This window comes from Bombina bombina, chromosome 5 (assembly GCF_027579735.1).
Source record: "Bombina bombina isolate aBomBom1 chromosome 5, aBomBom1.pri, whole genome shotgun sequence".
Classification (NCBI taxonomy): Eukaryota; Metazoa; Chordata; class Amphibia; order Anura; family Bombinatoridae; genus Bombina; species Bombina bombina.
In genome coordinates this window covers 79133111-79146958 of record NC_069503.1, presented here as the reverse complement: position 1 = coordinate 79146958, position 13848 = coordinate 79133111, and the positions used below count along the sequence as shown (strand labels likewise).

General features: G+C 42.0%; 1 protein-coding gene across 1 annotated transcript in view; it reads left to right on the top strand.

The window, feature by feature from the left end:
* Positions 1 to 13848, top strand: part of LOC128659913 (gastrula zinc finger protein XlCGF8.2DB-like) — a 120878-nt gene that overhangs the window by 87080 nt on the left and 19950 nt on the right. The window contains exon 2 of the mRNA XM_053713501.1: positions 4929 to 5044. Coding sequence (XP_053569476.1) covers positions 5026 to 5044 — 19 coding nt within the window. The 5' untranslated portion in view covers positions 4929 to 5025. The remainder of the gene's footprint in view (positions 1 to 4928; positions 5045 to 13848) is intronic.

Genomic DNA, 13848 nt, shown 5'->3' with positions numbered 1-13848 from the left:
TACCAAATGTACTGATTTCACTTTAAGTAATAAAGACCATATTTTGTCTTTAAAAAATTTATCACCAGAGGAATCTGACGAGGGGGAAGTTATGCCGACTAACTCGCCCCACGTGTCAGAACCTTTGAATCCCGCTCAAGGGACTCACGCTCAAATGGCGCAAAGTACATCTAGTGCGCCCATGGCGTTTACCTTACAAGACATGGCGGCAGTCATGAATACACTGTCAGCGGTATTATCCAGACTACCTGGGTTACGAGGAAAGCGAGACAGCTCTGGAGTTAGAAGAAATACAGAGCATACTGACGCTTTAGTAGTTATGTCTGATACCCCCTCACAATATGCAGAAGCTGAGGAAGGAGAGCTTCTTTCTGTGGGTGATGTTTCTGACTCAGGGAAGAGGATTCAACCTGATTCTGATATGTCTACATTTAAATTTAAGCTTGAACACCTCCGCGTGTTGCTCACGGAGGTTTTAGCTGCTCTGAATGACTGTGATACAATTGCAGTGCCAGAGAAATTGTGTAGATTGGATAAATACTATGCAGTGCCGGTGTGCACTGATGTTTTTCCAATACCTAAAAGTTTTACAGAAATTATTACTAAGGAATGGGATAGACCAGGTGTGCCGTTCTCTCCCCCTCCTATTTTTAAGAAAATGTTTCCAATAGATGCCACCACACCTGACTTATGGCAAACGGTCCCTAAGGTGGAGGGAGCAGTTTCTACCCTAGCTAAGCGTACTACTGTCCCTGTCGAGGACAGTTGTGCTTTCTTAGATCCAATGGATAAAAAGTTAGAGGGTTACCTTAAGAAAATGTTTATTCAACAAGGTTTTATTCTATAGCCCCTTGCATGCATTGCCCCTGTCACTGCTGCTGCGGCTTTCTGGTTTGAGTCTCTGGAAGAAGCTTTACAGGTAGAGACACCATTGGATGACATACTTGACAAGCTTAGAGCACTTAAGCTAGCCAATTCTTTTGTTTCTGATGCCATTGTTCATTTGACTAAACTAACGGCTAAGAATTCTGGTTTTGCTATTCAGGCGCGCAGGGCGCTATGGCTTAAATCATGGTCAGCTGACGTTACTTCTAAGTCTAAGCTGCTTAATATTCCCTTCAAGGGGCAAACCCTATTCGGGCCTGGTTTGAAGGAGATCATTTCTGATATCACTGGAGGAAAAGGTCATGCCCTTCCTAAGGATAGGTCCAAATCAAGGGCCAAACAGACTAATTTTCGTGCCTTTCGAAACTTCAAGGCGAGTGCGGCATCAACTTCCTCTAATACAAAACAAGAGGGAACTTTTGCCCAGTCCAAGTCGGTCTGGAGACCTAACCAGATCTGGACCAAAGGTAAGCAGGCCAAAAAGCCTGCTGCTGCCTCTAAGACAGCATGAAGGATTGGCCCCCTACCCGGTAACGGATCTAGTAGGGGGTAGACTTTCGCTCTTCGCCCAGGCTTGGGCAAGAGATGTCCAGGATCCCTGGGCGTTGGAAATTCTATCCCAGGGATATCTTCTGGACTTCAAAGCTTCTCCTCCAAAAGGGAGATGTCACCTTTCACAATTATCTGCAAACCAGATAAAGAGAGAGGCATTTTTACTCTGTGTTCAAGACCTCCTAGTTATGGGAGTGATCCATCCAGTTCCAAAGGAGGGACAGGGATTTTATTCAAATCTGTTTGTGGTTCCCAAAAAAGAGGGAACATTCAGACCAATCTTAGATCTCAAGATCTTAAACAAATTCCTCAGAGTCCCATCATTCAAGAAGTAATCGGCATAATGGTAGCGGCAATGGACATAGTGCCGTTTGCCCGCCTACATCTCAGACCGCTGCAACTCTGCATGCTCAGTCAGTGGAATGGGGATTACACAGATTTGTCCCCTCTACTAAATCTGGATCAAGAGACCAGGGATTCTCTTCTCTGGTGGCTATCTCGGGTCCATCTGTCCAAAGGTATGACCTTTCGCAGGCCAGATTGGACAATTGTAACAACAGATGCCAGCCTTCTAGGCTGGGGGCAGTGTGAAACTCCCTGAAGGCTCAGGGATCTTGGACTCAGGAGGAGTCACTCCTTCCGATAAACATTCTGGAACTAAGAGCGATATTCAATGCTCTTCAGGCATGGCTTCAGCTAGCGACAATGAGGTTCATCAGATTTCAGTCGGACAACATCACGACTGTGGCTTACATCAACCATCAAGGGGGAACAAGGAGTTCCCTGGCGATGTTGGAAGTCTCAAAGATAATTCGCTGGGCAGAGATTCACTCTTGCCACCTATCAGCTATCCATATCCCAGGTGTAGAGAACTGGGAGGCGGATTTTCTAAGTCGTCAGACTTTTCATCCGGGGGAGTGGGAACTCCATCCGGAGGTGTTTGAACAATTGATTCAGCGTTGGGGCAAACTAGAACTGGATCTCATGGCATCTCGCCAGAACGCCAAACTTCCTTGTTACGGATCCAGGTCCAGGGATCCCAAAGCGACACTGATAGATGCTCTAGCAGCGCCTTGGTCCTTCAACCTGGCTTATGTTTCCACCGTTTCCTCTGCTCCCTCGTCTGATTGCCAAAATCAAGCAGGAGAGAGCATCGGTGATCTTGATAGCGCCTGCGTGGCCAAGCAGGACTTGGTATGCAGATCTGGTGGGCATGTCATCCTTTGCATCATGGACTCTGCCGCTGAGACAGGACCTTCTACTTCAGGGTCCTTTCAACCAACCAAATCTAATTTCTCTGAGACTGACTGCCTGGAGATTGAATGCTTGATTTTATCAAAGCGTGGCTTCTCCGAGTCAGTCATTGATACCTTAATTCGGGCACGAAAGCCTGTCACCAGGAAAATCTATCATAAGATATGGCATAAATATCTTTATTTGTGTGAATCCAAGGGTTACTCGTCGAGTAAAGTCAGGATTCCCAGGATATTATCTTTTCTCCAAGAAGGATTGGAAAAAGGATTGTCAGCTAGTTCTTTAAAGGGACAGATTTCTGCTCTGTCTATTCTTTTGCACAAGCATCTGGCGGATGTTCCAGACGTTCAGGCATTTTGTCAGGCTTTAGCTAGAATCAAGCCTGTGTTTAAACCTGTTGCTCCGCCATGGAGTTTAAACTTGGTTCTTAAAGTTCTTCAAGGGGTTCCGTTTGAACCTCTTCATTCTATAGATATCAAGATTTTATCTTGGAAGGTTCTATTTTTGGTAGCTATTTCCTCGGCTCGTAGAGTTTCCGAGTTATCTGCCTTACAATGTGATTCTCCCTATCTGATCTTCCATGCAGATAAGGTAGTTTTGCGTACCAAACCTGGGTTTTTACCTAAGGTGGTATCTAATAAGAATATCAATCAGGAGATTGTTGTTCCATCATTGTGTCCTAATCCTTCTTCAAAGAAGGAACGTGTATTACACAATCTTGACGTGGTTCGTGCGTTAAAGTATTATTTACAAGCTACTAAAGATTTTCGTCAAACATCTGCTTTGTTTGTTATTTACTCTGGACAGAGGAAAGGCCAAAAGGCTTCGGCAACTTCTCTTTCACTTTGGCTAAGAAGTATAATACGCTTAGCTTATGAGACTGCTGGCCAGCAGCCTCCTGAGAGGATTACAGCTCATTCTACTAGAGCTGTGGCTTCCACATGGGCCTTTAAAAATGAGGCTTCTGTTGAACAGATTTGCAAGACGGCGACTTGGTCTTCGCTTCATACTTTTTCAAAATTCTATAAATTTGATACTTTTGCTTCTTCGGAGGCTATTTTTGGGAGAAAGGTTTTACAGGCAGTGGTACCTTCCGTTTAAGTACCTGCCTTGTCCCTCCCTTCATCCGTGTACTTTAGCTTTGGTATTGGTATCCCACAAGTAATGGATGATCCGTGGACTGGATACACCTTACAAGAGAAAACATAATTTATGCTTACCTGATAAATTTATTTCTCTTGTGGTGTATCCAGTCCACGGCCCGCCCTGTCATTTTAAGGCAGGTATTTTTTAACTTTAAACTACAGTCACCACTGCACCCTATGGTTTCTCCTTTCTCTTGCTTGTCTTCGTCGAATGACTGGATATGGCAGTTAGGGGAGGAGCTATATAGACAGCTCTGCTGTGGGTGTCCTCTTGCAACTTCCTGTTGGGAAGGAGAATATCCCACAAGTAATGGATGATCCGTGGACTGGATACACCACAAGAGAAATAAATTTATCAGGTAAGCATAAATGATGTTTTTCTACCATTATGTTGTATAGATCTGGGAAGATTCATATTTAAGGTGCAATTATAACACCCACAGAGCTAACTGTACTAAATGCTTGTGCTGAATAAATAGCACATATGTAATAACCTAATCAGCTGATCTGTATCACATGAACTGTTATGTGTGCCTTTAAAGGGACAGTAAACACCAGAAATTTTTGTTGTTTAAAAAGATAGATAATCTCTTTATTACCCATTCCCTAGTTTTGCACAACCAACACAGTTATAATAATACACGTTTTACCTCTGTTATTACCTTTTATCTAAGCCTCTGCAGACTGCCCCCTTATTTCAGTTCATTTGACAGACTTGCATTTTAGCCAATCAGTGCTCACTCCTCTGTAAATTCATGTGCGTGAGCTCAATATTATCTATGTGAAACACATGAACTAATGCCCTCTAGTGGTGAAAAACAATCAAAATAATTTCAGATTAGAGGCGGCCTTCAAGGTCTAAGAAATTAGCATATGAACCTCCTAGGTTTAGCTTTCAACTAAGAATTTCAAGAGAACAAAGCAAAACTGGTTATAAAAGTAAATTGGAAAGTTGTTTAAAATTACATGCCCTATTTGAATCATGAAACTATTTTTTGGACTTGACTGTTCCTTTAATTATACCATACGTACAGTTAATCAGAACCATTATTTATTATTATCTCTTGAAACCATTTAATATACTTTTTACAGACACGGCCAGAGCACTGAGAGATATCAGGTATTGATGTAACTGGAGTGAATAAGGGAACCTTCTTCCTGAGCACAGACATTGGAGCCTGTTATCAGCATGAACTCATATGTGTTAGGTGAGTAAAATAGATATTATGCTGACTTTAACCCCTTAAGGACCACAGCACTTTTCCATTTTCTGACCGTTTGGGACCAGGGCTATTTTTAAATTTCAGCGGTGTTTGTATAATTTTCCTCTTACTCATTTACTGTACCCACACATATTATATACCGTTTTTCTCGCCATTAAATGGACTTTCTAAAGATACCATTATTTTCATCATATCTTATAATTTACTATAAAAAAAACTATAAAATATGATGAAAAAATGGAAAAACACACTTTTTCTAACTTTGACCCCAAAATCTGTTACACTTCTACAACCACCAAAAAACAACCATACTAAATAGTTTCTACATTTTGTCCTGAGTTTAGAAATACCCAATGTTTACATGTTGTTTGCTTTTTTGCAAGTTAAAGGGCAATAAATACAAGTAGCACTTTGCTATTTCCAAACCATTTTTTTTTTTTTCAAAATTAGCGATAGTTACATTGGAACACTGATATCCCTTGACATGTATATATATTTTTAGAAGTCAACCCAAAGTATTGATCTAGGCCCATTTTGGTATATTTGATGCCACCATTTCACCGCCAAATGCGATCAAATAAAAAAAATAGTTCACTTTTTCACAAACTTTAGGTTTCTCACTGAAATTATTTACAGTTAGCTTTAGTATAGTGTAGTAGACAACCTAAAGTATTGCTCTAGACCACCATTTCACCGCCAAATGCAATCAAATAAAAAAAACATTAAATTTTATTTACAAACAGTTTGTGCTATTATGGCACACATAATTGTAAAGCTTTTCTGGGATCCCCTTTGTTCAGAAATAGCAGACATATATGGCTTTGGCTTTGCTTTTTGGTAATTAGAAGGCCGCTAAATTCCGCTGTGCACCACACTTGTATTATGCCCAGCAGTGAAGGCATTAATTAGGTAGCTTGTAGGGAACTTGCAAGGTTAATTTTAGCTTTAGTGTAGAGATCAGCCTCCCACCTAACACATCCCACCCCCTGATCCCTCCCAAGCAGCTCTCTTCCCTCCCCCACCCCACAATTGTCCCCACCATCTTAAGTACTGGCAGAAAGTCGGCCAGTACTAAAATAAAAGCGTTTTTTTAATTTATTTTTAATTTATTTTTTTTAAAACATATTCTGCTGTGTATGATCCCCCCTTAGCCCCCAACCTCCCTGATCCCCCCCCCCCAAACAGCACTGTAACCCTCCCCCTCTTCATTATTGTGTGCCATCATTTTTAAATATTTTTCTGTAGTGTAGTTGCCCCCCTCATTAACCAACCCCCTCCCAGATCCCTTAGATAAAAATACCCCCCTCCTCTCTCCCACCTTATCCTAAAAAAATTGTACCATAGTGTAGTGTTCCCACCCTCCCCCGTGCACGCGCACACACCCGTGCGCGCTACCGGCGGCCCCTGCACGTGATCCCGCCCCCTCTGATGCACATCGCCTCCCTGCAACTGTTACCACCCACCAACGATTGTGACCATCCATGGCTGATGCAGAGAGGGCCACAGAGTGGCGCTCTCTGCATCGGATGGCTAAAAAATGTTATTGCAGGATGCTTCAATATCGAGGCATCACTGCAATAACATGAAAGCGTCTGGAAGCGATCAGGATGGCTTCCACCGCTTGAAAACACTAACGACGTGCAGGGTACGTCATTGGTTGTTAACTAACATTTTTTGTACGACGTACCCTGTACTTTGTTGGTCCTTAAGGGGTTAATTACTGGGAAAATAGAATAGATCACTCATTAAACAAATAAATAGGCCGAAAACTACTTCCCCTTAGAAATAATGAAAACATCTGGTTATATGGACAAATGTGGTAGGCTACGAGGGAGGAGGGATGCGATGCAGCTTCTGCCCTTAGTGCGCTTCCAGCGCGTCTTGTAATTATACCAGGAGCTTGTGTTCAGACAAAACAGAGAACCGTGTCACTTCCTTTGAATGCACATGCGTGCCGCATCATAAATTCCTGCCCACACGCGTCAGGGCTTCAGTCAAATTCCTGGACCCTGTTTAACATGCATGCATGTGATTTTTAACAATTACTATACCGCACCACGCTACACCAGGGCACTTGGAAATCACGCAATGTATATATATATTTTTTATTCTGATTGGGAAGGCGAAGGGTGGATTTCTGGGCTTAGTGAAATGGTCCCTTCTGCTTAGTTTTACAATATCCATGGCATTTCTCTTCCATGGTTTTTAACATTTGATGCTGCATTCATTTTTATAAAAATGTGACATGTTTCTATAATAACACTCAGTTATTTAAGTCAGTATGAATGAGGAGTGTCATATTTATTGCACAAATTGGCAATATTGTTTTAAAAAAAATTAATGAAGTGTGTCATACTTCCTTAAAAATGAATTGGGTGTCATATTTGATGCAAAAAGTGGAATGGTGTCATAAAGAAATTAAGGGTGTCATATTGTAATTTGTATGATAAAAAAAAAATCAATAAGGGGGTGCCATACGGACTTAAGAAATTAATTAAGGGTGTCATGTTTGTAAAAAAATAATGAAGTGTGTTATACTACCTTAAAAATGAATGAGGTGTCATATTTGTTGCAAAAAGTGGAAGGCTGTCATAATTAAAAAATTAATTAGCGGTGTCATATTGTTTGTTAAAGAAAATCAATGAGGGGTGTCATACTGACTTAATACATCAATGAGGGGTGTCATACTGACTTAAGAAATGAATGAGGGGTGTCATTCTAAATTAAGAAATGCGGCCCACAACGCTGCTGATCTGGGGTGTCCTGTGGCTGAACATCGAGGCCCTGAACTACCGGGTAATCTAATCCCTTATTGGAATCACACAAACGGAACTGCCCGAACATTGATTACTAACCATCGGTGGGTACAGAGATCTGGGAAGTCGGAACTCCGACCCGGAGCAGACTATACACAAAAAGCTGGCAGGACATAGCTGAGCCGTCTGCATCTAGGGTGACCGGATCCTCTAAATTCCGCTATAAGGGCATTTGGGAGAAAAGGTTGGTTGAGCCCTGAACGGACGACTTACCAGGCTATTACTGACACCCACACTCAGTTATCCGATGAAGAGAGCAGTCGCCTAGTCAGTGTCACACGGAGGAGAAAGCAGTGGCGCGAAAACCCGCCATCTTGATCGCAACCTGAAAGCTGCTGCATGAGCGGAAGAAGGAGAATTGAATAAATAGCAGCCGTGACAGGTAAATTAGAACTCTCTTAGGGAAGCATAAGAATCAATCACACTAAAACTATAAGAAGAGCTGAATGGTGGGGATCTGATGTAGAGGGGCATGAATACACGGAACTACTGACTGCAATAAGAACTGTAATCACTATTGAGACAGTGGGGTGTGACGCTGCGCTAGCTATACTTGAAACTGTTTATTAAAAAACCTAACCACTGCTAGCATTTCTCAGAGACTAGAGCTAAAAGTGTGTGTGGCTGAGCTGCTCCCTGGGCTGTACCCTACCCCCTTCATTTCCCGTTGGCCTGAACCAGCGGGTCATATCCCAATCTCCCTCACCGACTTCGTCCAGTGTGGACAATTGCCCTGGGGGTGGGGGGCAGTCTGGATGCTTAGGCACATAAGATAAAAAGAGATGTTGCCTGCTTTGGCCGTATCAGGTTACCATAACAAATGACAATACAGGTAATGGCCAGATGAAGTGATTGGACCGGATGGTCTGACAGAGACCCTGATAACATAAAAGAGTTGAATGCTTCCCATATACCGCAGCACAACCCTCAATAAATAACCGCAATGACACACAGATATATATATCAACAAGAGATGAGGGCGATACAGAAAAAGTGAATGAGAAGCCTAAATAGATGCTGCTGAGAAATATTTATGTCTATGCAACAGTAACTGGCAGAGGCTTGGAATACAACTAACCTATTACCCTTGGCAAAGAAAGAGAGGGAACTTATATATATATATCATAAAGGAGACGGCTACATATTCTTAATATCTTGTAGTAGCAGAAAGTAGTCCACTACCGCTAACACCCAAGGCGAATAGGGGGGGGGGAAAAAACGGACTCTATATATATCTTGGGCTGCTTACAATATTGGAATATAACACAAGGTACTTCTGTGCACCATTGGCCCCTGCCATGGCTACCAGAAAAGGCCCCAAAAGTGATAAAGGGACAAAACCCGTCTCAGTTGATACATTCTTCAAGACATCCAAACTAACTAAATCCCAAGATCCTGTCGCAGATGAAACAGAGGAAGATATGGAGTCTGAGACCGAAGTGGAATCTAACAGTATGATACCTATAACCAGAGCAGATCTTCAGTCTCTAGTTTCTAAACAGGACATTACAACTAATTTTGAGAAGCTGTGGGAAAAAATGGATAGTTTCCAGGCGACAATCACCAGCAGTCTTACTGAAATCAAAAATGAGATCTCAGAACTGGGAAGCAGAGTTGATTCTTTAGAAACAGCTACAGATGAGATGGGAGAAGACGTAGCTGCAGCCTCAGAAACTCTAGCCGCACAACATCAAGCAATAACGGAACTAGAGGAGAAAATAGAAGATATGGAAAATCGAAGCAGAAGATCCAATCTCAGACTCAAAGGGATACCGGAGGCCATAACGGCTGAAGAGCTTCACACATACCTTCAACAACTATTTCACGCAATCCTGGGAACTCCTGCTGACTCTGACTACCCAATAGAAAGAGCACATAGAGCCCTTAAACCCAAGCCTAAGCCAGATCAACCACCAAGGGATGTAATCATCAAAATGCTAAGATTCCCGGATAGAGAGAAGATACTCCTAGCAGCTAGACAAAATCCCATGTTTAAATTTCAGGGAAATATTATTCAATTTTTCCAAGACCTCTGCATTAAAACCTTACAGAGGCGATATGCTCTACGACCTCTTACTCTACTACTGAGAAAAAACCAAATCCCATATCGGTGGGGCTTTCCCTTTGCACTACACATAATACGGAATGGAAGAACTACATCTATTAAGACAAAGGAAGAAATCCCTGATATTTGTAAACTCCTCGGCCTGGAAACTCCAGACATCTCAGTTGAGGAAACATTAGTGCGCCCGCCAAATCTATCCCAAGCTCGTCCGAAACCTCAAAGACCAAAGTGGAAGACAGTTACCAAAAAGAAGACAAAAACCTGAATCTATCTAAAGGGAGATATGTAAGGTAAAGTACAATACCTGGACTATGGTAAGATAAACTTGGGGATTGCCCATATTTGATAATTCTTGGCTAACTGAAAAAATAGCTATATGGACACTCTCCAAGAAATCTGGTATAAATAAAACTCTTGCTAAGACAGAAAGATTACTATGGACTCTGTCGGGACTATCTGTATGCCATTGTTTGTATTAGTTTTAACACATGTTTATCCTCAGGATATATCAATATCAGTTAATGTTAATTATATGTTTGTTTTTGTTCATGTTATATGGAGTTGCAGGGCACTGTGTACTAAAATTCTGCTCACTGGGGGAAGCTGATGCAATGATAAATAGAAGACAGGAAGGGATCCCAGGACCCTTAGGGTATGGGTGGAGATGTCATGGAGACCAAAAGGGCAAACGACTAACAAACTGCCTACTAGGACAGACTGTAAGGAGAAGGAGATTCACATATACACACATTGGGGATAATGACATTGCCTAGAATTGTGTTACTCTCGCATAACGCGAGAGGTCTCAACACGGATATTAAAAGAAGGACAGCTATGACCACTTATAGACGACTAAAGGCCACTATTATCTATCTGCAGGAGACCCACTTTCTTAAAAACACTATCCCCAAATACTGGGCGAAAGACTATCCACAACAATTCCACTCCACTTTAGACTCTAAAAAGAGAGGTGTTTCTATTTTGATACATTCCTCCATACCATTCATACACACAGAAACCATTTCAGATAAGGAGGGCAGATATCTACTAGTGTCGGGAAGGATGGGGGACATAGATATACTTCTGTGCAATGTCTACGCACCTAATGAACAACAGGATAAATTCTTTGAAAACATCTCACATTTACTAACTAGCTGGTCCAGGATGCGAATTCTGTTGGCAGGCGATTTTAATATTGATCTTCAAACATTAACAAAACAGAATCTCACCCTGCCATCAAAGAAAAAGCAACGTCAAAAGACAATTGCTAAGAACATTCTGGACCTTCTAGACCAACACTCTCTACATGACACCTGGAGGGTGCTAAATGGGGGGTCGGGAGACGCGACCTTTTACTCGGCAGCCCATGATAGCTATAGTAAAATAGATTATGTATTCACTAGCCAGATCCTACAGCCAACAATTCACTCAATAGATATACATCCGTGCGTATGGTCTGACCACTCCATCACACAAATGAGCCTAGGTAACCTTTCAGACCCCAAGAGTATAAAGACCTGGACATATGACCCTAACTGTACGAAGAACCCCTTAGTGAAGAATAATATACTTAGGCACTTAAGAGAGTACTGGCAGCTTAACATAGACTCCACAGCTAATCCAGTCATGCCATGGGCAGCGCATAAGACAGTTTTGAGAGGGATCCTTATTAAGGAAAAAACCCAATATAAAAAACAAAGGGACTCCGACATAAAACAGATCGAGACAGAAATTAAATCTTTAGAAGCACTACATAGACAAAATCAATCAAAAACTACTTTGAGGCTGCTCACTAATAAAAGGCAGGGTCTGCACTCGCTCCTAAATGAACACTCTCTAAGAGCGGCACACAAGCTCAAAACAAACTACTTTATCTTTTCCAACAAACCTGATAGATACCTTGCGAAGAAAATTAGGGACAACTATCAAGCCCTTGCTATAGCACAGATACAAAAGTCCAATAGACAGTTGACCTCTCACCCTCAGGAGATTGTTGACACATTTGCTCAGTTTTATAGTGAACTGTATGACGGTACAAAGACACAACACAGCCCCTCAACACAAAAGATATTAGACTCCTTCTTATTAAAAGCTAGTCTACCACAGTTAACTGAGGGAGATAGGGAGGCCCTAAATACCAAAATAACACATATGGAGGTGTTGACAGCCATCAAAGAACTTAAGCCAGGTAAAGCCCCAGGACCTGATGGGTTCCCAGGGGAATATTATAAAGCGTTCAAAGAACTATTGGTGCCCCATTTGGTGGTGCTGGCAAATCATATTATGGAGGGAGGGACAATACCTAAGGATCTTCTGAGGGCTAGGATAGTGGTCATACCAAAACAAGGGAAAGACCCCAAAGTATGTTCTAGCTATAGGCCGATCTCTCTTATCAATCAGGACCTCAAAATTATAACAAAAATTATGGCCAATAGATTAAAACATATCTTACCCTCTATCATACATGCAGATCAGGTCGGATTCATTAAAGATAGGGAAGCCCCAGACAATATTCGCAAAATGGTTTCGGTAATCGATTACCTACGAGACAAAGGAGTGCCTTCTCTGGTCCTTTCACTGGACGCGGAGAAGGCATTCGATAGGGTGGATTGGAAATATATGTTAGCGATTCTCACAGAAATGGGATTTAAGGGGAGATTTTTGCAAGCTATTAAGGGGTTATACTCAACACCTACAGCACAAGTCAGGGCAATAGGACACCAGTCTAGGGAAATACGTATACTTAACGGTACACGGCAGGGATGCCCGCTTTCACCTTTAATATTTGCATTATGCATCGAGCCGCTGGCAGCATATATACGGAATTGTCCTGACATATCAGGAGTGGAGATAGGGAAGATAAATCATAAAATAGCTTTGTTTGCGGACGATGTGCTGCTTACGATTACAAAACCGTTAGTATCCCTACCCTCCCTATACCAAGCTTTAGATCTGTTTTCACAAATATCGGGCTATAAAATCAATGCTGATAAATGTGAAGCATTATCTCTATCTATTCCAAAACACACGATTAAACTGATTGAAGCTAATTTTGATTTTCAATGGGTGCCAGAGGGGTTGAAGTACCTGGGGATCAAGTTAACTACACACTCCTCGAAGCTATATACGGCAAACTACACTCCCTTGTTTAAGACAATCCGATCTGAGTTAGGGAAATGGAGAAAGATGGGCTTTTCCTGGTATGGTAGAATGTCTGCGGTGAAGATGACAATCTTACCCAGAATTCTATACTTGTTTCGAGTGCTCCCTATCAAAATTAATACTTCAGACATAGACGACCTTCAGAGAGATATAAATAGGTTTTTGAGAGATAATAAGAAATCGAGGATATCCCGACATATCTTACAAAGACATAGACAGCTGGGAGGAGTGGGCGTCCCTGACTTACATGACTATTATACAGCGGCCCGGTTAGCTCAGACCTCAATACTGGGAAGACGACAGACTGATATACTTTGGCCTGCCTTGGAGGCAGAAATGCTGAGGCAAGAGACGCCGGATGGTATTCTCTGGAACAAGAATCTGAAAGACTTAGATGCCCTCTACCAAAATAAAATCACGCTACTTACTAGAAAACAGTGGATAGCTGCTAACAGGGTGGGAGGGATAGTTCCTACACACACACAGGCAATGCCATTGAAATATATAGTAAATGAAGACTCCAAATATAGAATTAAGAAATGGGAAAACAAGGGCCTATACAGGGTGGCAGACATGCAGTCCCAGGGCAAGTTATTGACATATACCCAACTTAAAGAAAAAGTGGAACCAATCCACTTGCAGTGGTTTCTGTACCTCCAGACGATGTCAGCCATACGGAAGTATTTAGAGACAGACACGACACAAAGACGACAGTCCACCCTGGAGCTTTTATGTACTTCTCCTAA